This window comes from Ascaphus truei, chromosome 7 (genome assembly GCF_040206685.1).
Source record: "Ascaphus truei isolate aAscTru1 chromosome 7, aAscTru1.hap1, whole genome shotgun sequence".
NCBI lineage: Eukaryota > Metazoa > Chordata > Amphibia > Anura > Ascaphidae > Ascaphus > Ascaphus truei.
Genome location: NC_134489.1, coordinates 92,778,172 through 92,802,331, shown reverse-complemented (window position 1 = coordinate 92,802,331; position 24,160 = coordinate 92,778,172). Strand labels below are relative to the sequence as shown.

At 40.5% G+C, this 24,160-nt stretch overlaps 1 protein-coding gene across 2 annotated transcripts in view; it reads left to right on the top strand.

The window, feature by feature from the left end:
• ARHGAP15 (Rho GTPase activating protein 15) overlaps positions 1–24,160 on the top strand; it is a 491,379-nt gene that overhangs the window by 46,215 nt on the left and 421,004 nt on the right. For both annotated transcript variants that reach the window (XM_075609463.1, XM_075609462.1), the window contains 2 exons: positions 16,674–16,742; positions 21,102–21,166. In XM_075609463.1, coding sequence (XP_075465578.1) covers positions 16,674–16,742; positions 21,102–21,166 — 134 coding nt within the window. The remainder of the gene's footprint in view (positions 1–16,673; positions 16,743–21,101; positions 21,167–24,160) is intronic.

The following is a 24,160-nucleotide window of genomic DNA, read 5'->3' as shown; positions in this document are numbered from 1 at the left end:
ACTGAACATAAACTTGTGTTTATGTACTAGTGCTTGCCTCAAGCATCCTGCTGCCGTGCCGTTGCTCTGTGCATTCTGCCTTGATCTCTTGTACCTTTTGACCTCAGCTTGTACTTGGACCTCTACCTTCTCTGACCCTTGGACCTCGGCTACACACAACGACCATTCTGACCTCTCTACTCCTGGACCCCAGCTACGCACAATGACCATCTGACTTCTCCTATCCTAGACTACGGCGAGTATCAAGACTATACTGACATCTCCTACCCTGACCCAGCTACACTACTACGACTCTGTAATCCGGACACGGTTGTGCGGTTGTTGGTCAGTGTATTCTAACATCCCCACCTCAGCCCTGCGGTCCCGTCCTGTTTGTGGTTAGTACTCGTTACACAAGGTAATTTAACTGCCCTTAAACTGGCTTGTAAGTCGCCACCAGCCTCACCACCTTCTCTAGTGTGCGCTGCTATGCCAATATCAGAATATCACTCCCGATATTTTATACACTGGCGACACACTTTATTCGAGCTTGGCTAGTCCCACGAATTCGGGTATACCCGGGTGTATTGAGGTTTGTGACTGTTTACTGCCCGAGTGCATTGAGTTATTTTCCAGGCAGGGATTGAAGCATTTTATTCCCGCTGGCTGCAATACTGCACAGTATATATATATATATACTGCATTACAATTCATGAATTTATGCCATCTGGTAGACACGCGAAGCATTGCAGCCTATTAAATCCTAATCATTATCATTTAACAGATCAGCCGCCCATCAGCCAGGCATGAACCCAGGCTGGGAAGGCAAATGCAACGGGGCTTGTCAGAGGTGAGGAGCGGCGCATTCCAGGTATCTGCCAGGCACATACCGGGTATTTGCTCGAATAAAGTGTGTCGGTGCAGTAGGAGAATCCCATCCTCTCTAGACAAGCCTATCAGCCCCCTTCTAAGTCCACGTGCCTCACTGCAATTTCCCGGCCTCCTCACCACCCCCATGTTATCCGTCCTGAACATAACCTCCCTGTTAGCAAATTTTGTCCCCCATAGTTCTACTGACACCAACAGCAGAAAGCGCTCCACAAGTTCCCCATAAATCACTGCTGTTCCCACTCCTCTGGCCATCACTCTGCGCACAGGGGCCCTGAAAAAATGTGCCAAAAATCTACAGATCCTGATGCATCTGTAAAGAGCTCTATCTGCCCACTTTCCACTACAAACCAGCGTGCGACCGTTGTATCACCCCAAGAAGGGGTCCCATACCTGGAGATCCCCTATTACATAGTTACATACTTTAGATACATAGTAGATGAGATTGAAAAAAGACATACATCCATCAAGTTCAATCTATGCTAAATTTAGACAACAGATACTTTATCCTATATCTGTACTAACAGTATATTGATCCAGAGGAAGGCATACAAAAAACCCCAGGGAAAATCCTTCCTGACTCCAAGATTAATCCCTGAATCAACATTCTTTGCATGTTTACTTATTTGGTATATCCCTGTATACCATTCCTTTCTAAAAAAAGATGTCCAACCTTTTTTTTAACACATCTGTTGTATCTGCTATCACAGTCTCCATGGGTAATGAATTCAACATTTTAACTGCCCTTACTGTATAGAACCCTTTCTTTTGTTGCTGGTGAAATTTCCTTTCCGCCAACCTTAAGGAATGACCCGTATCGTTTGTACTGCCCTTGGGATGAATAGTTCTTTTTAAAGCTCCTTGTACTGCCCGAATATATTTGTATATAGTTATCATATCCCTTCTTAGACGCCTCTTTTCTAATGTAAATAAATCTAATTTAGCTAGCCTCTCCTCATAAGTTAGATTGATAGTTACACAACATGTTTTGACACCCTGATGAAGTGGTGTGGCGACTTCACCCCTGCCATTGTGAATGTCAATCACCTCCCAAAGATCCTTAACATGGGGAGGATACTGGTTGCGAAATTGAGGTGAACCAGAAAGGACTGGAACCACCTCAATGTGGCCTTTTTAAGCCCTATAAATTTCCTGACCACCACCCTTACCTCCAACAGCTTCCTGGCCGACAAACGATACTCCATCTTAACCATATCACTCTTAATTCCCAGGAAGCTGATGCATACAGCTGGGCCCTCTGTCATGTCCCTAGCCAACGGGACCCAGAATCGGGCAATGAGATCCTGAAACTCCCAAAGTAGCCTCACACACACATCGGACCCGTCCCTTTCTATGAATTGGAAGTCATACAGGTAATGGTTGATGCCCCTAACTCTGGTCAAATCCCCCAATGCCCAATCCAAAAATGAGCTGAACGTCTCAAAATTGAATCATGAGATAGAACACCCTATCTGGAGGCAGAGATCTACATAGCACTGTGTTCTCCGTCCCCCCCCCCCGCCTCCCCAAACATGCATGGATACATTGATGGTGTACGGGTAGCAAACGTAATGCCGATTCTATGTCGGCCATTGCCATCTAGATTCCCTTACCGGATCCCTGGCCCTGTCAAATAATGTATATTGGACACTATACAAACTCCTTATCAATCCCATCATTCACCGACAACCCTTACGGGTATGATAGGTGATGTATGAGAGGAAATGATTCCAGCACTTTCTTTGACACCACGCCCAGTGAAGATATTCTCAACCCCATTATCGGGGCAGAAAAAAAACAGGCCTGCCATTCTGCCCGCCCCCACTTCCTTCTCTATCTTTGTCTGTGCTAACCCCCATGCAACTCCAGTGATTTCAGGTTCATACAAAGATGGACCTCCACCTCCCTAAAGAGGTTCCAGAATCCACTTTTGATACCCTCTCAATGATTTTCACCAGTGACCTCGCTCTTGGCCCTAGCCTCTTCACTTTCTCTATTTCTAAATTCACCCTTGGCCTTTTTATAGCACCTCAATGTGGGATAATTACCCACGCAGCTGTTGCATTTGTGCCTAAAACGATAACTGCTACCCCATTTACACTGCCCTTCTTAGAACTGCCAGTATGCCCCCTCTTACTCCCGGCCAATTGGCCAAGGTGTTGTGAACTCCCAGCCCAGGTCTGAAATGGGTTCATCTTTTGGCGATCCACTGATACATATCCTTTACTTTCCATCTCAACTGATTTCTGACATTCTCTGTTTGAAGTCCTGGTCATACTTCCACCGCTCTGAACCCCCACAGAACATGTAGGTCTCCCAAATTGTACCATGTACTTTAAGAGTGCCATGCAATGCTCTATCTTCTTCTCCCCAATTACACTGGCCAATATCGTGATGGCCTTCAACCAGTCCCCAAAAGACTTGAGGCTTCCGCCTCTTTCTCATCCTTCTTTTATCTAACTTTACTGGCTCTTTATAGTCCAACAATAATGTCAGCAATGAGACATAATCCTCTTTCCAAACACGCTCTTTAGCTCAGTGCACCCCAAACGGTCTAGCCAAACAAAGTTAATCATTCCTAAAGCTAGCATCCTCAACGACCCCATTTCCTTCTTTCGGCTAAAGCCACCATGTCCATGGAACTCCCCACCGGTGCTGCCACTGCCCCCGGCACAGCTGCCTTCCCCCGGCCCCTAATCCACTGCCTCCAGTCCCTGTACTATTCCTCCCTCCTCCAGCCCCCCCCACCATCAGGGACACCCCCACCAGCAGGGGCACAACCACATGGGCATTACTCTTGATGCTTGTCCTTGCCCCGTAGTGTCTTCCACCCTGCCTCCTTCTATCTCCCATACCTTCGCCACCAATTACCCCCCTCCCATGTACCCAACGCACCTTGCCCCTGCTCACGCCTCTGCAGAAAGAACTCCAATTCCCAAAACATCTCACCATCTATCCGCCCTCCTGAGCTTACTCCCCCTGACCTCATAGCTTCCCCCCAACCTCCCCTAGCCACCCTACCAATCCCTCCAGCCGACCATACCCCCTCAACCCGCCCCCCTATGCTAGCCCTGTACTTGACCATCTCCACCTGGGTGGAGAGGTGACCACCCTCACCCCCGTATGGGAGGAAAAAACGGCGGTGTCTGCTACTCCAAAAAGAACTCCAACCAGGCGCGTAAAAACTAAATTACTTTAATGATCAAAAACAAAAAAGAACATCCACATGGTGGTATACCTCTGATGCGTTTCGTTCTATAGTAGAACTTTATCAAAGAGTGATAAACTCTTTGATAAAGTTCTACTATAGAATGAAACGCGTCAGAGGTATACTACCATGTGGATGTTCTTTTTTGTTTTTGATCATTAAAGTAATTTAGTTTTTACGCGCCTGGTTGGAGTTCTTTTCGGAGTAGCAGAGACCGCCGTTTTTTCCTCCCATACTTGGTTTACCGTTTGCGAGCAGGAGCACGCCACCGCTTCCAGCAACAACAGCAGTATTTTCCTTCAAGCAGCACCTGGCGGTTCTACAGTTTGATCGGAGATGTGGGCCAGCTGACACAACCCCTCGATTACCAGATGCAGGTGAGGCAAGCAGTAGCTGGATATTTGACTTTCCTTGGGGCTCTGTTCTGACAGGGCTCCACTGTACTTCTACCAGCCATGCTTTAAACGCCCCCCATCTAGGTCTATGGGTTTATTATAGAGGTTTCTTATGATATTATTGGACAAATATATTTTGTTGCTGCGGTGTTTTACTCTACTGCTTCACTATATATCCACTTATCTGCATCGTTGTAGCATCAATGCTGTGGGTATAAACCCTATTCTCCAATCCACCCTCACCCCCGCACTTCTTACCCTACCACCTTGTGATTTTACGAGCTGGGGCAGCATCACAACCCGAACCCACACACCCGCTCACTCTGCGCGTGCTGTGGCCTCTAACTGCTCTGCTCACCACTCTGGGCCCAGGTACCTTCGGCCTCCACCGTTGATACTTCAGACAACTTCACTTCAGCACATCCTTGAAGAAAGCAGGAGGTAAGATCCCTCCCCCAATGCTATGTACATTTATGGCGCTATATAAATAAAGACATACAATACAACTAAATACCCTTCCTCACCTGCACCTTTATCATGACTTCACAGCTACTTAGGGGAGGGGCCCCTCAGCCTTGAGTGATGTCGCCTCTTTCTTTCTTTCAATTTTCAAGTGCTCAAGTTTAGTCCTCAAAATCCACTACAGGCCAGGTTTTCAGGACAATTCAAACCTATGCAAGTTTTCTCATTGGTAATTATTATTAATGCAAGGCTGAAAGAGTGTGCTCAGTGAAGCAGGGAAGCCTGGTACCAATTTACGTATCAACTCTCCTGGGGACTTTGGACAAATCACTTAATCTCTCTGTGCTTCAAACACCAAAAGTAGTTTGTAAGCTATACAGAGCAGGAAATTATAATGCCTGCAAAAATTCGATATCCATCTGCGTGCACTGTCAGCACTATGTAAGAAAAAAATATACATTTTATTAAGACTATTTGGTAAAGAATATGCTACTTGAGGTTGTCATAGAGAGTAAAGTCTCTATCTTTGCTAATGACACTATATGATGTAAGGTATTACAATCAGACCAGGATGTCATTTCTCTACAGAATGACTTAGATAAAGTGGGAACTTGAGCAAGTAAATAGTAGGTGCGGTTTAACACACAGAAATGTAAGGTTACACATTTAGAAGCAGGCTACATACAAACTAAATGGTACACAATGAGATAAATTTAGGATTGCTTGTAAACAGCAAGCTTAGCAATAGTGCTCAATGTCAGACAGTTCTTTAACTGTAAAGGCAAATACTATAGGCTAATATTATCTTGCATAATATGGGGTATTGATGGAAGAGAAGACAGCCCAAGTGTGTCACTTTATGAATCCTTAGCCAGATCACACTGTAAATATTGAGTATAGTTTAGGGCACCACTCCACAAAAATATATAATGGAACTGGAATAAGTGCAGAGAAGACCCATCAAATTAATAAAGGGGATTAAAGGTCTGACTTGTGAGGAAATGCTAGCTAAATTAGAATGGTTTACTACAGAAAAGAGGCGTCTAAGGGAGGATATGATAGCTTTTTACAATTATACTGTATTCGTGGTAAATGGAAAGAACATTCAAGACAACTATTCAAATTAAGAACAGTACAAATGACATGGGGTGACCCTTTGAGATTGGAGGAAAGGAGATTTTACAAACACCAAAGGAAATGGTTGTTTAGAGTAAGGGCAGTTAAAATGTAGAATTAAATGTTTTACCCATAAAGGCAGTGATGGCAGATACAACAGGATTTCTTTAAGAAAAGGTTAAACATCTTTTAAGAAAGGTAAAGTAGTATTTTGTTTATTTGTTAAGCGCCTACATATTCTGCAGCATTGAACAATGGGGGTAGAGAGTTGTATATTACAAAAACATAAACAGTTGCATACAAGTGAGGACAAACATGCACAGATACAAAGAGGTAATGAGGGCCCTGCTTGTGAGAGCTCACAATCTAGAGGGAATGAGGGACAATGGTGAAACAAGAAGGTAAGGTGGCTGTTCATAGTAGAATAAGGTGTGGCTCAGGTTAGAATATGGCGAGTCTGACAGATGAAGCCATTAAGGTTTTTTTTTTTTTTTGGAGGGGGGGAGGTTTGATACAAAGGTTGGATATTGGTCCAGCCACACAACTGGTCCCAATGGGGTTGGAGGGGGAGGGGAGTTTGATGTTAGTGGTATGGCAGTAGGCTTCCTTGAAAAGGTGAGCTTTCAGGGAGTTTTTAAACATCTGAAAGCTGGGGGAGAGTCTGATGGTACGTGATAGGAAATTCCAAAGAGAGGGGACAGCACGGGAGAAGTCTTGAAGGCGGGAGTCAAAGGAGGTAATAAGGTGGGAACAAAGGCGGATGTCATGGGCAGAATGTAGAAGGCATTTAGGTATGTATTTGGAGAGGAGGGCAGTGATGTAAGGGGGGGCAATGTCGTTGAGACTTTTGTAAGTAGGGTTTTAAATTTAATTCTTGAAGCTATGGGAAGCCAGTGTAGGGATATGCGTAGTGGAGCAGTAGAAGAGGAACCGTGAGTGAGGTAGATGAGTCCATTTTGGATGGAGTGGAGTTGGGAGTGGAGTTGGGAGAGGTGGACACAGGGAATGCCAACTAAGAGAAGGTAGCAGTAATTAAGACGGGACACGCTGAGTGAGTGGATTAGAATTTTAGTCGCAACATATCTGAGAATAGGGCGAATCTTGGCGATATTTCGGAGGTGGAGAAGGCAGAACTTTGTGAGTGATTGAAGTATACAGGGATATAACAAATAAGTAAAAATGGGAAGGATGTTGATCCATGGAGAAATATGATTCCCATTACTGGAGTTAGGAAGGAATTATTTTTTCCTGTTATGAGACATAATAAGATGATGTTTCACTGGGTTCTTTTGTTTGCGTTCCTCTGGATCAGTATACTGTAAAGAATAAATATTGGATGAGTATATCTGTCTAAATTTTACATATGTTGAACAACAGATGTAGCAAAGCTTAATGTCTTTGGTGGCATCGAAGGATTAATGCTACGGAAAGGTCCCATTTGGAAGCATCTGCTTGATCATGACAGATACTGTCCCCAGTGCTGCAGACTTTTGCTTTTTTGTCCTTGGAGCCAGAGACATAAGGTCTTGCTAGATCTGTACATGGACACACTGTATGTCTTTATTATTTTTATTTATCTCATCATCTACATCAGTATTTTTCAACTAGTGTTCCCAGGACATCCCTAAAGGGCTCCCTGCAATTTTCTGCTCATTTGAAAATGTTATCAATTACAGAAGAATTTACAATACATCTGATCACAGACACGCTATTAGAGAGGGTTTGGGGTTCCTCAGAATTTAACTTAGGGTTCCCTCACCAAACAAAGGTTGGAAACCACTGATCTACATAATATGAGAAATCTTAAAAACATGGCCTGATGATAGTACTTGAGCACTGAGCTTGAGCACCTGTATAATAGACGATGCCAACAGCTTTTTGCCGCAATGTACCGTAACAAATAAAGGGTCGGTTTACTAAAGTCTCATTGCTGCAAAATCAATGCAAAAGAATTGCACCAGATTATTAAAGGATAAAATCCCACTTCCTTCCGTTGGATTGCTTTTTTTTCCTTATAAAGGTAGGACTGTTTAACACTGGTTTACACTGGTTTTGTAGTTGTTTTACTGGTTTTGCAGTTGGGAGACCGTAGTAAATGGCCCCTCACGTTTGTTTTGACAAAGGTACAGTAGATTGGCCATATGAAAAAGTTGTTCTTTTAAAAGGTATGAAAGTAAGAGCAATTCAAATGGAATGTGTTAGTTGTACATTACTTTGATGTATGTATATTGTATAAAACTAAGATATACAAAATCCTTATTGTATGTTGTATATACAGTCAAGTAGAAATAATTCCATGCTGAATGAAAATAAAATTAAGCATGTGTTTATTTCCGCGGCATTTGTGGACCATTAAGAGGAACAAATGTTTCTAATGAAAATGTTGAAATAAAATGTAAAACAAATAATACATTTACAATGTTTGTATCAACACAATATATCCCCTTTCAATATTAAGTAGTTAAGTATCTATGACTTAAGCACCTTGTCTATTTCAAACTCACTAAACTGTTCTCAAAGCAAAAAAACAATGTTCTGTTTTGTCTGGTCTGAATTTTTTTTTGCTTCATTTACATTTTTGCTCTTGGTGTTTCTGCCAGTCCAAAGCAGATAATTTGGCACTAAATAAACATGTATGGGGACATCACACTGGCACTGCAATTCGTGTCTTGGCACTGAAACATTGCCAGGAGACATGAGATTAAAGCTCTAGTTCACATCACCTGAGCAACATGACAAGGAGCCATATTCATTATGCACACTGTGGAAAATCTTTGACTTCAACGTATCCATATATCTTCTCCAAGTTGGACCAGGAGGATAAAAGTTTTATCTTTAATCTTTTCCAACTGGTGTGAGTTTATCTTTAATATTAATTAAGACAGAATGTCAGAGCTTTATTTTTTTTTTTTTTTTTAATTGGGTTACAAACAAATCTATTTTTGGTGGGTGAACGCACGCCGAAGGTAAAATGCTGATAAATGGTCTAAAATTACGTTTTTTATTAATAAATGGAAAAGTGTTTTTAGAAATATGGATAGTTCACACATTATCCAGTTGTAATCCAGGGGGAGCATGAAGGGAAAAGAACATAAAACAGGAAAAACAATCTAAGTGCAGACAATAAAATTCAAGTGATATAAATTCTGCGTTCTTTCTTGGCTCATATGTGATGTCTACTTACAAGATGTAAGTCAAAATCAAGCGGTTTTGACACTCAATGGTCTCTGCTGTGCAGGTATTCCCACCAGGTGATAGGGTCTCCAGCTCTCAGCTCCGCAGCAAAGTGTATGTAAAAGAAATACAAACCATAGTGCAGACCAGTATGATGTAAAAAAACTAGACTTTATGGGGTTTAAAAATGAACACTTACAATAAAAACAAGTATTTCAGGCATGTACCACAATCATTGTGATCAGAGAGAGAAGATTAATTGGTTTACACTTCAGGCTCACCCGCCTCCTCCGGTGTGACTTGGTGTGGACCACCACTCTCAGGGACTTTGTACCTCCAGCGGTGGGCGCATTGATCCAGGTCTCTCTCCCCTCGTGGGTTCCCTCTTCTGTGGGTCGATCACCTTCCCATAGCAGCTGCCCGCAGGCACTGTGGAGTTCTTCACTGGGATACAGCCTCTCTGATGGATGTTTCAGCTTCACTTGTACAACGATGCGTCACTTCCGCTCCGTCCCGATACGTCACTTCCGGTCGCGGTTCTGTGAGTATCTGTCAGTAAATTTCTCCTCTCTTCTCTCTCCTCTCTGGGCGGCTACCACTTTTCCCCCCTCTGCAATCCTGCCCAGAGTTGTTTAGAGAGAGAATTTGAAGTTGTGATTTGAATGGAGGAAAGGAGCTCCCCCTGTAGATCTGAGACAGGAACACAGACCGCCTTAACTCTTTCCTAACACCAGGAGCTGAATTCCAATTACAGCATAGAGTATCTTGGTCAGACGCAATTTGCCTGGTGATATTTCTTTTTAGTAGAGTAGGGGGCGGTACACTCCTGAGGAAGCCACACACCCTTTTTTGGCGAAACGCGTAGAGTGGTAGCCGCCCAGAGAGGAGAGAGAAGAGAGGAGAAATTTACTGACAGATACTCACAGAACCGCGACCGGAAGTGACGTATCGGGACGGAGCGGAAGTGACGCATCGTTGTACAAGTGAAGCTGAAACATCCATCAGAGAGGCTGTATCCCAGTGAAGAACTCCACAGTGCCTGCGGGCAGCTGCTATGGGAAGGTGATCGACCCACAGAAGAGGGAACCCACGAGGGGAGAGAGACCTGGATCAATGCGCCCACCGCTGGAGGTACAAAGTCCCTGAGAGTGGTGGTCCACACCAAGTCACACCGGAGGAGGCGGGTGAGCCTGAAGTGTAAACCAATTAATCTTCTCTCTCTGATCACAATGATTGTGGTACATGCCTGAAATACTTGTTTTTATTGTAAGTGTTCATTTTTAAACCCCATAAAGTCTAGTTTTTTTACATCATACTGGTCTGCACTATGGTTTGTATTTCTTTTACATACACTTTGCTGCGGAGCTGAGAGCTGGAGACCCTATCACCTGGTGGGAATACCTGCACAGCAGAGACCATTGAGTGTCAAAACCGCTTGATTTTGACTTACATCTTGTAAGTAGACATCACATATGAGCCAAGAAAGAACGCAGAATTTATATCACTTGAATTTTATTGTCTGCACTTAGATTGTTTTTCCTGTTTTATGTTCTTTTCCCTTCATGCTCCCCCTGGATTACAACTGGAGAGTGACGATTTGTGGGACTAGCGAAACCAGTCCCCACCAGCTGTGTTTGAGCAGGGGGTTTGAACCTTTTAATAATATTATCACGTTATTTGAACACAATATCACTGTTTAACAATTAATTGATTTGGTCAAAATATTCACTGTATATTATTAGTGTACACTAATAGAGTTAGCGCCGTTTTCTTTCACCTTCACGTAGTTCACACATTATACATGTTTTTGATCATGCGACAATTTGGAGTGAAGATGTACTAATTTATAAGAACATTTATATACAGACATGTACATTAGTTAGTAAAACAATGGTGGGGTTATATATGGAACATTTCATGTGATGGGCATAATCATTGGTAAGATCTCTTTGTGGTGAGCAGGGGTGGGAACATTATGGGTTATGGGTTCGATGCATAGAGAGCTTGCTTGGGTGGTGGGCAGGGGTTGGGGTCACGTCTCTGGATTTAGTCTGGTCGGTGGCACGGTGATGGGTCTAAAATAGTAAAATCTGCTGCACACCATAAAAAGTCAAGAAATACAGTTAACGGTGCTCCTGCAATCAGGGATAGCCTGTAAGTAATCCAAGTTACATGAAATAGAAAAGCATCACAGGGCACTGTGGATTTTATACTATTTATTAGCCAAATATTGGTATGACATTTAGACCTACATAGGTTTTTATCAAGTGAGAAAGTGGCATGAAATAAACATCATATTGTGTCTCTTAAGTAGTCCACATAATCCCCATAGTGCCCTTTGTTAATCATCCATTAATCGGCTCCATCCCTGCAGTTACCCATACATCAGATGGATCCAATTTGATTTTTCTGCCTTCCGTTTTTTGGCCTTCCTGATTGGTCCGTGTCTTGTCACGTGACTGCCATGCTCTCCTGACATCACGCTGCTCGGCATCCTCGCATTGTTTCCATAGGGTGTTAATCCGCCGTCATGGTCACAGCTCCCTTGATTCCTTCTGTTTACCTCCTTTACCATGCGATATACATCACGGCACCGAACGTTATCGCGTAATTTCTGTTTTTCCGTTTACTGGTTGTACTGGTGACCGGTTATTATTCTTCATGCTCCTGATTGGTTGTGCTGTTGTACATGCACAACTAATCAAGTTGTGACATCAGACATATATCGTGTGGTAACGGAGGTGAACAGAAGGAACCAAGGGAGCTCTGACCATGACGATGGAAAAACACCCTATGGAAACAACGCGAGGACACTGAGTAGCGTGATACGTCATAACGTCACGATAGCATGGCACGTCACGTGACAAGACACGGACCAATCAGGAAGGCCAAAAAACATAAGGCAGAGAAATCAAATTGGATCCAGCTGATGTATGAGTAACTGCAGGGATGGAGCCGATTAATGGATGATTAACAGAGGGCACTATGGGGATTATGTGGATTACTTAAGAGACACATTATATGATGTTTATTTCATGCCACTTTCTCACTTGATAAAGACCTATGTAGGTCGAAACGTTGTATCAATATTTGGCTAATAACATGTTTAAAATTTGCAGTGCCCTGTGATGCCTTTCTATTTCATGGTGATGGGTCTGACAGTGAAGTCGATTGGATTGGTGAGGTTGGTGACTTTGGAGGGTTTTGGAGAGATTGGAGAGATTTTAGGACGGTTTACAAAGTGATAAGGGTTAGGGATGCAATGTATTCTTAATCAATATATCTATTACTTCTCAGATGTGAACATAACATACTGAATTAGAGTGATAGATACACTAACAATTTTGCAGCTTAGACGCCAATGTCCTTTCCATATTCTTTTACCATTAAGATGAATTAAATGGCATTTTTTTTATCTTGAGTGCCATGACCTATTCTAATTTTTGTACGTGATTTTGTCTGAAGATTGGACATGTGCGATAAGAGCATTTGTGCACCTCATATCTTTATTTATATATTTGAATATTAGTTATTTGGGACTTTTCTATAACTACCTCCAGGGGAAACCCTAATGGTAGTGAAGGGCGGCCAAGCTTTTTTATATATGTTGACTGTATGAGTATTCCTCGTTGTTTTTTGTTAGTTGAGAATTGCCTCTATTTTCACATTAAAGTTGCAATCCCCTCTAACTAATTCAATTTTTTTACAGAATTGTATTTGGGGTACACAAAAGCTGAACAATGCAATTGTCAACTCTGGGGAACCCATCATTCTCGAATGCTTTCCTGTGAAGTACTTACCTGTGAAGTTACCAGTACTACTTCCTGGTTTTTAAAGAGAATGTAAATCACTATAAATAGGAGGCCACAACCAATGACATTGTGGCTTCCTATTGGTCCGATATTTGGTGGACATTTTGTTTCCCCTAAAGGATGAGTTAAATCTGGTAACTTCACCAGGAGTGGTGGAGTTTACACAACTTAGCGCTAATATCCAAAAGGAATAAGTGTAAATTGACAAATAAATGTCCCAATGTAATATAAGACAAATTTCCCTAGCCAATTCCAGTCTGGGTTTCGTCCCAAACACTCCACCGTAACTACCCTGCTAAAAGTTTACAATGAAATCCAGTGTGGAATGGAACGGGGACAACTCACTGGTGCAGTATTCCTAGATTTTGCAAAGGCTTTTGACACAGTTGATCATGTTATCCTGCTTAACAAACTCCAGAGCTCTGGAATAGGGAAACATGCTTTAAACTGGTTTCAGTCCTACCTATCAGGAAGATCCCAACATGTGTCCATCTCAGGCTCTAACTCCAACCCCCTGGATATCACCTGTGGTGTACCGCAAGGCTCTGTTCTGGGGCCCCTACTCTTCTCAGTGTTCATTAATGATCTTCCCACAGCTTGTAAGGAAGCCTCAATACACATGTATGCAGATGACACAATCCTGTATGCACACAGCCATAGCCTCTCTGACCTTCAACACATACTTCAGTCTGACTTTTTGAGACTCGAAAACTGGATTTCCCAAAACAAACTGTTTTTAAACACTGACAAGACTGTAACAATGGTATTTGGGACCAAGACTAAATTTGTAAAGCTTCCAGTGACTGAGCTCCTGATTAGAACCAACGCTACCACCACCCTAACACCTGTCACTAGTTTTAAATACCTGGGCTTATGGTTTGACTCCCACTTAACATTCGGGATGCACATTGATACCCTGACATCCAAGACCTATGCCAAACTAGGGGTACTTTACAGGAACAAATCCTCCCTAAGTCTCCTGGTCAGAAAGCGTATTGCACAGCAGATGCTAATGCCAATTATTGACTATGGAGACATAGTATATGGCTCGGCTCCTCAAACCCACCTTAGCAAACTTGACACCCTCTACAATTCAATTTGTCGTTTTGTTCTCCAATGCAACTACAACACACATCACTGCGAAATGCTCAAAGAACTAGATTGGTCATCACTAGAGTCTAGGCGCAAAGTTCACCTTTCCTGTCTCACCCTCAAATACTTTCTGGGCAAGCTACCCAGCTACCTGAACAAGCTCCTCACCCCTACCACATGCAGTACCTATCACCTGAGATCAGACTCCAAAAGACTATTCATGGTCCCAAGACTCAACAAAGTATCCGGACGTTCCTCCATCTCCTTCCGTGCACCCCAAAACTGGAACAACCTACCAGAGACTCTCATATCCACCACCAGCTTAAGTTCTTTCAAATCTAAGGCTGTCTCACACTTTAATCTGGTCTGTAACTGTTTCATACGCTCATAATATATATTTTCTTTAACTGTGCATGCAATGTCTTGTATATAATGTATACCTTGTTCATTTATGTAACTGTATTTGTAACCATGTATTATTTTGTTTTACTCTGTGCCCAGGACATACTTGAAAACGAGAGGTAACTCTCAATGTATTACTTCCTGGTAAAATATTTTATAAATAAATAATATAAATTTGTACTTTTGCGTGCCAGAAGTCCTGCAGCCTGGATGACTCATGGATTGTCCAAAATCCTTCTTAGGTTATGTTGAATAAAAGTCCTCCTTGGCGATGGTCCTTGGTGTGATGTTTTGAATAGTGATGTGGAAACAACAAAAATAGGATGGTGTAAACTTTCTAAACCACTACTTAAAACAAAAACTCCACTTGTGCATGTATTAATAAAACAGCACCATAGTAACACTCTTACTGAATTAGTATACCCAGTGGTAATACCCAAAAATAAATGTAGGAACTCAGTGAAGACATACTTAGGAGGACTCTTCTTCAACATAACTTCAACAGGAACCTGGAAGTCCATGGAGCGGACAATAGCACAGTTCAACTCTGGAGGACACCCCAATTCGATCCTGTAAAGAAATGGGGGGCGGGGTGTTTAAAGAAAAACAAGAAGGAGGGATTGCTGTTTTAAGAGCAGTGACAGCAGGGAGGAAGGTTGTCCAATACCCGATTAGCCAAAACAAGGCATATGTTCACATTTTAAGCATATAAACTAAGGTTCATGATAGTCAGTGCTATCTTTGTAGCACATGGGGAATGTCTGTAACAAAATGGCTATTGTATATGGGAAATGAGAGGGCAGGAAGTTGGGACTTTATTTCCTTTTTAAATTCTATTCCCAGTGTATCACTGTCCCAGTTTTGACTGTGTTACACATGCTATGCTGTTGAAAGTAATGTATTTTTATATATATATATATATATATATATATATATATATATATATATATATATATATATATATATATATATAATGTCTAAATTTCTGAAATATTAATCACAGGTTTACAGAAAATAATGATTTCCTATAGTAATGGTATCTGAGTACAATTCCTTTAAAAGTTGCATAAATAATAAAAAATAGAAAGTCAGTGATCTTAAAAGTTGTCTCAATAGCATCAGCAAATCAGTCTCACTTACCCTACATGTTAATAAAACAAGGAGATGACACGACTGAAAACAGGACTGCAAAATACAGAAAATGTGGTGTGACATATTTTTTCTCCCCAAAGGAGTTACTGCCAGTAACCAAAGTATTTTTCATGAAAGCTCTTTTGCTTAAGATGCATAATATTAAGAGAGCAAAACACTTTAGGACAGAGCCTTGTCACCAGATGTTACTTGCCACTAATGTATTTGCTAAGCGGTATTCTTTTTAAATAGGTCATGTAAACTTTTATACTGTGTGGAAGATGTAAATTATGTTTTTATTTAAAACTTACAAATATAGCTGTTGTTCAGTGATTTTACATGTGGTAGCACCAAGTGAGATTTCAAAATCTTAAAATAGTGAGAAACATCAAATGAAAACTATTTTAAAGCAGAAAATATATAAATGTTATATAACATGTTTACATATATATAACACGGTTACACTGTGTGTGTGTGTGTGTGTGTGTGTGTGTGTGTGTGTGTGTGTGTGTGTGTGTGTGTGTGTGTGTGTGTGTGTGTGTGTGTGTGTGTGTGTATGTATATATATATACAGTTGTGTGAAAAAGAAAGTACACCCTCTTTGAATTCTATGGTTTTACACATCAGGGCATAATAACAATCATCTTTTCCTTAGCAGGTCTTAAAATTAGGTAAATACAACCTCAGATGAACGACAACACATGACATATTACACCGTGTCATGATTTATTTAACAAAAATAAAGCCAAAATGGAGAAGCCATGTGTGAAAAACTAAGTACACCCTTACTGCTTCCATAGGAATTAAGATGCCAATAGGCAAACAGCAGCTTGCGTATGTAGTAAGAGTATCAATAAATTTGTAAGATAGTAAGAATGTTTCCCAGTATTAGTACTCTAAGACAAAGTATTCTCTGAAGTTGAAGTGTTGTAGAATGTTAAAATGTGAGATACCTCTGAATGTGTAGTAAAAGTCATATACCTTTCTAACTAGTATATTGCATGTGTTTTTCAGATATCTCGCCACAGGAGGAATCATTCACAACACTACGTGTCTGACAACATAACTCCAAGAGATATTTCAGTACGGTTTTTGAAATTTATTTTTATTTTCTTATTTTGTTTTCTGTCTACTATTTTTCTTTATGATTATATGATGCATATTAAACAGGATACGTTAGTGTTGGTATTTCAGCTTGTAATCGGGAATTAACCCTGTCTCAATGAGGCTTCACTAGAAAGCCTCAATGGTCTGAGGAATCCAGCAGGGAGCTGGTTAATTTGCAGCTAAAAACTTATAGCCAGTCTCCACCTGGTTAATCAGAGCAGTGTAAAAGCCTCCTGCTGTGAACTAACCAAGAGACCCTTGAGCACACAGGATTACCGTGTGCGGAATACAAGACACCAAGAGAACAGACCTCACTTCTAGGGTGCAGCAAACCCAGGAACCTACCAGAGGCTGACCCCTCAACGAACACCCATCCAGACCCAGAATCATAGACTGACCTGAAGAGCCACCTCCTTTGAAGTTCCTCTTAAGACTTTGGGGTGATAGGCTGGTAAGGGGCTTTTCCGCCATGCCTTGCAGATAGGGACTGGGGAAGTGAGTTAGCACTTACACAGGGATCGGCTATTTGTTTATTTGTTTATTTTTGTATGCTGTGCATTGTTTAAAGGGATAGGCTAAATAAAGCCATGTTTTATTTCCCCCAAACTGTCTCAATGTGTGTGCCTCTGCATATGTCTCTTACACAGCTGAATAGACATGTTACATTTGTTGTATTGGTAAATTTAATCCATAACATATTGTGGGATATTTACTAAAGTCTCCTGACTGCAAAACTCTTCTTGGCTTTGATGAATGTGGCTGTTTTTTTGCACTGGTTTTGCCGTACTTTTCCAGCCAAGAGACTTTAGTAAATCGATTCCATTGTTCTAATTTTAGGTTGGTATGATAGATATAGCTCAGCATCGTTACTATAGATACATTGACCTGTCAACTATATGCTGCAATAGCCCGCCCTGCTCTGCTGTACCAGACTGAGTTACAAGATTCCCCCTACCTTTTACTCTGTGGCCTCAGTGACTAGCATAGAAATATATAACCTACTGTAAATTGAGGAAAGAATGGCCACATTATTTCAAATGAATAAAAAAACAAATTAGATAAATACAAAGAATTTTTTAATTCTACACATTACAGTACCCTGGACATGTGTTGATTTTTACAGCTATTAAATTGATTAATTTCCATATTCAAGTTACAAGTAGCCCGATAAAAGCTAATTTCCCAACTTTTATTGGTTGCCTCCGGTAAAATAATTTGAATGTATCCCTCCATTTTATATATGAAAAAAAGCTTCTCAAAGCTCCAAACAGAAAGTAGAAAAGAAAAAATAATCAATATAGTGCAGGACAACAGTAGCTAAATGTGGGGGCTAATTCAAGCGCTAGGTCCATGCAGATGGTGGAGGTAACCACAAACAGGGTAAGCAGTGACCGGATTCCAATGGATAAGAGCTGGTAGGGATATACGCATAACAGAGGAAATGTATAATTGTACTTCTGTGGTCCCGTTTTCGGCTCTCCGTCAACTGTATCCCTTTGCTGTGTGGGCCACTGTAAGAAGTGTGCCGTCCTCTTCCAACGATACTGTGGAGCTCCCTAGTGCCGGTGATGTGCGTCACAGTCTCCGGTCCGTCTGGGAACACTGCGCCAAGTCTTTTGGTTCCACGTATCGGAATCAAATATCCTCCGTGGTTAGGGGACCCATCTAGCGCCGACTGTGCGTCCATCCAATCGTCAAGGCAGCATGAACAGGGGAAGGATTGGTACGAGACAGCGAAGTCCAAGAAAGAAGCACCATCAGCTCACCAGGTAAGTAGAAAGGTTAAAATCATTTATTAAACTACATAAAAAACAAAAAAACAAATATAACAGGACAGGAAAAACCTCCCACGCGTTTCGGGCTCTAAAAGCCCTTTCTCAAGGAGTATTCTATAATACTATAAGGAGTATATGGTATTCTATAATACTATAAGGAGTATAACTCCTTGAGAAAGGGCTTTATGAGCCCGAAACGCGTGGGAGGTTTTTCCTATCCTGTTATGTTTGTTTTTTGTTTTTTATGTAGTTTAATAAACGATTTTAACCTTTCTACTTACCTGGTGAGCGGTTGGTGCTTCTTTTTTGGTCTTCGCTGTCTCGTACCAATCCTTCCCCTCTTCACCCTCCATTTTATATACTGAATATATATTTGTTTCAGTACCTGAACTGTGGACACTCTAGTTCGTAAGATAACTGTAAAGTTTTGCTGTTAAAATTAAATAACAACATGGTCACCAATAGAAAGCCTTGACTTCCTGATGTTGCTGACTTCTGTGGTCTGCCAGCGTGACGCTGACCCTGGGGAATATATTCTGTTCAATGGACAAGTCATTTTGTCTGGGGGATATATATGCAAATATATCGGGGAGTCCCAAGAGATTGGACAACCGCAGAGCTGCTCTCAGGGTCCACTCGGGTTAGACAATAAAATACATGTAAAAAATTTTTTATTCATTATCTAAGGAGCATTAGAAACTGTCATCTGTATACTTAGAATATTTCATTCTCTAGTGATGCTCATATAATCTATTTATAATATATATATAAAAAGATAATTTCTAAGAAAAACAGTAAAATGCAAAAGACTCAATTCCATTAGTTGATCTCTGTGTATCTAATTGTACCCAACTAAACGATATCAGGGCGCTTAAGGTTATTTTGTTGTTTTTTAACCTTCCCTCAGCTGGAAAGATGCAAGAAGGGCGATAATAGGGGGAAAAAATGATGGATATTCTTAGAGGCAGGTTGAAAACTGCACAGAGAAAAGCACTGTAGAAACATCTGCAGCTTGATAACATTTCTGGCATCTGTCTAATAAAGGTCTGTAAGGCTATTCTGATGTATCTAGACTGTGATGTTGGGGAACAAGACATGAATTATGTACTATAAATATTTATCAAAAAAGTGCTACATTACCTCGGGGGACCTTAGCAAAAAAAGTGCTACTTTTGCAATTAGAATACCAAGTTTTTTAGTATGTAAATGCGTTATCAATAGGAATTTGTGATGTTGTTCATGCCAACTCTTTAGAATGGAGGAAAATGATTTTCTAGCACAGTGAAGATGACTCCACAGCACATTGAATATATATATATATATATATATATATATATATATATATATATATATATATATATATATATATATATATATATATATATGTATATATATGTATATTTATATTTAAATCTTTATTTAAAACTCCCCAAAATAGTGTAAATCCAGATGACATTTTCAGGGTTTAGACCTTTAACAAAGTGTTGAGTACACATTTTAATAACTCCTCATCCAAGCACCTAACCGAGGAAAGGGTTTTATCCTGTTTAATACATTTTACTCATTCAGAATCACCCTGAATGGCCCTTCTAAATGATCGTGGGCTTGTACCAAACACATGTTCACGCCATGTCAGGATATTTTCACACTATGTTGTAAAGCAAAAGTTACCTGAATCCAGGTTCTGAGAGCTCTGTGCAGGTGTGCAAGTTGCTAACTTTGCAATGGGTCATGGGAATTTACTTCGAAATGTGTACGGCTGAAAAAAGTGTGTGTAAATATTTTGAAGAACACTTGCTTAACACATTTTTTTTAACCATAAAGCTTAACAGCATTTTAAAATCTAAAATGGATTTGCCAAAAAGGACACCTTTAGCCAGCTTTATCTTACTTACTGATAACACCAAATACCACGTTATAAGGCATAATATCATAGAGTATCCATAGGATTTAACACATCCCACCATACTGTGACAGACGTTAAATTAACCCTGGCTACATTGCAAAGCCTGGCTTTGCAATTTTCACGGCTGGGTAGGAACAATTGCAAAACCAGTACAACCAACCTCACACTAATGAGACCCAAAAGGTCGAAACAGCTGTCTGTGAGTGCTTTCACTGGCTTTGCATCTAATCCTATGCTGTGCTGAAAAGCTGTGTTAACAGCAAGCATTCGCTTACAACGGTTCCATGTTAAAATGGACTTCAGGCAAAAGGTGAAACGTTGTGCTCATTTGCATGTCATTTCCCAGAATCCTTTGCTGCAGTGGAAGCACTGTATGCTAGGTGACAATGGTGAAAGGCAAGGTTGCAGATCTCTCTCTCTCTCTCTCTCTCTCTCTCTCTCTCTCTCTCTCTCTCTCTCTCTCTCTCTCTCTCTCTCTCTCTCTCTCTCTCTCTCTCTCTCTCTCTCTCTCTCTCTCTCTCTCTCTCTCTCTCTCTCTCTCTCTCTCTCTCTCTCTCTCTCTCTCTCTCATGTTTACTACCTGTAATTCTGTAAAATTAGTATGTGAAAGTTTTAGAACCATATATAAGAAATTTGTTATTATTCCTTCTGTAGGTAAATGAAAATAAAGAAGGGGTTTTAAATCAAACCAAAATTACAGACAGAGGAAAGAAGTTAAGGTATTGTCCATTTTCTATTTTCACATTGAGTGTATTACAGTTGCATGTGATATAAAGTTGTTAAAATCATTAATCCATATGTGGGATGTTGTGTCTGGGTCGTGAGACAGCAGCTGTGAAAGACAAGACATTACTGGACAAGTATAAGTGACATTGTTAGGATTCTGAAGCTGTTTCCAAAGGACAAGCTGTGTTACTTGTTTTTTCATGGTTATTGCAGTGTAGTGCCACCTGGTGCTCAATGTGTAGAATACAAGTTTTATAGTCAAGTCGATCACAGGCAAATTCTCCCCAACCTTTATTATTCCTAATAGTATTACTGGTATCCTGAATCTTTTTGTGAGGGACTCAATGAAAAAATGGCTACTGTATAATTTACAAACAATGTTTTCAAGACGTCTTTCGATATTGGAAATACGTAATAATATAAGGCCGGCATCTTTTTAGTAGGTTTTAAGCAAATAAAAATACAACTTGTGAGCACATATTTCTTAGCATCCAGTGCTTCCATTGCAATCAGGGATTCTGGGTAATGACATGCAAATGAGCACACAGTGTCATCTTTTTCTTTTTGTCCATTTTAACATTGACCCCTATAAGTTTATGCCTGCCGCATTACACAGCTTTTCAGCACAGCCTGGGTTAAAGAAATGCACAGCCAGTAAACAGTAACCATACCCAATACAGATATTAAATTTATTTATTTATATATATATATATATATATATATATATATATATATATATATATATATATAGACTAGTAATCACCACTGTCATTTAGGTTATGGTGGGTAAAAAAAGTGACAAAAACCCTCCACAGTAAAGCATAAAGCAACTGTAAATATTACTTTATGTTCATTTGCATGTCTTAGACAGGTCTGCAACCCTGTCTTTCCCCATTGTCACCCAGCTTACAGCGCTTCCACTGCAGCAAGGGATTCTGGGAAATGAAATGCAAATGAGCACTCAGTGCCACTTTTTGTCTCAAGCTCGTATTACACAAGCCAATCCTCAAGCCAATGCATGCTGTTTTAAACACAGCTTTTAGACAGAGGCTGGGATGAGATGCAAAGCCATTAGACCCACTCACATACATGTTTCAACCTTGATGAGTATCATCAGTGTGAGGCTGGTCTTAATGGCTAGCAGGTTTGAGACTAGACTATGTAGTTATAATTATATATATATAATTTGAGGTTTTATGGATCTCTTATATGGAATACAAATTTGTGATTTGTTTTAAAATTCAGCGGAGGATCTTTTTAATCCTGTTCAAAAACAGATCCAAAACTAGGGGATAAATCGGTATTAAATATATTAATGAAAAATATAAATGTGGAGTTGTTTAAATTGGCTTAACTTGTTTTTTTGTTTTTTTTTAAACATATTTTATTTGTTTTGTGAAATAAAGTAGGGGGTGGGGTACACAATGAAAAGAAAGAAAGAAATGTGATGGACTTTTCAGAATGTAACTTATAACCAGATAGAGTTCCAAACCTTTCTATGGTCTTCTTTAAATTTGGGAGAGAGGTAACAGGGTTTGTTAAAGTTAAAAGAACATCTGCATAAAGAGAAAGTTTAGAAGAATTAGGACGAAATGTTATTCCCATAATATCTGGATTTTTCATGATCATGCATGCTAGAGGTACTATTGTAAAGCTGAAAAGAGGGGGGATAGAGGGCAACCTTGTTGCGTGCCACTTGCAGTTTGTATTACCTCCGTAACTATCACCTCCATACATTTGAAGTATGGCCAAGGTTTTTTTTTTATTGAGGGCAAGTATACCAGTGAGATAATTCCCTTTTAAGCCAAACTCCTCCATAGATTTCCCAGGGAACGGCCAGCTGATTTTGTCAAACGCCTTCTTGGAGTCTAGGCTGAAAATAAAAATGTTAATATTCTCCTTGTGAGCATAGTTAATAACATTAATGATCTTCCTTTTGTTGTCTGAGGCTTGACACTCACTGATGAAACCGACCTGACTACAATGGATCAATTTGGCACATTTTCTGCTCCTTTATATGAGATGCTAAAGTTATCAGACTTCCCCTAACAGAGGCCTTGTGGGCTTCCCATAGGGAAGAGTAATTTTTTTAATTGATACAGTTCTGTGCCAGTTTTAGTACCAGGCAATATAAGAGCCGGGGTGGATTTATCACAGCCTCTCGACCGGAAAACCTGGAGAAAAACTTGTGAGATTACCTTTTCTTATGGGAATCTACCATTAGTTTTGCAGATTAGAGACTTTGATAACTAGAACTGATATTCTCCTATAGTATAAGATAAATTGTAGTAACATGAATACACAGAATGCACTCAAGCATGCAACAAAAGCAGTTGTGTGCAACAGTAAAAGCCTATTGGGATTGTTACATTGTATGGAGGGCTTCCTAGAATCCAGTAAGATAATATGGTTTCTGCTGTTCTAGGTTTTCAATAATAAACACATTTTTTTTTAGATATTTCTTTACTTTATATTTACATTTGAGTCTGTATGATTTTAACGCTGATATTCAGTTATCCAATGTCACTATTATTCCATAGGTCTTCTCCAGGACCTGGCATCATACATACATTTTCTATCTGTCTCCTTATGTACTTAGTTTGGATTCAGTGATACAGAACATAATTCATGTGATCTGAACAGCACACACTGTAAAAAGCATGGTAAATGTTTTCTCAGGGGTTTGTTCTAAGATGAAGACTATAGCATGTGCATTAAAGGTTTTGCATGCACACCTATCCAGAGTTTACAACATATATTAATGTACTAGCTGAGAGACCTGGCGTTGCCTGGGATTAAAATTTTGCGCTTCCTCCTCTCTCCACTCCCCCTGTCTCTTTCTCCGCTCCCCCTCTCTCTCTGCTCACCCCCCCTGCGCAGCTCCGGTATCCCACCCCCCCCCTGTGCAACTCCGGTCTCCCGCCCCCCCCAGCTGAGAGACCCGGATGTAAATCCCTAATAATTGTTTGGTGAGGTGGTGAATCTTG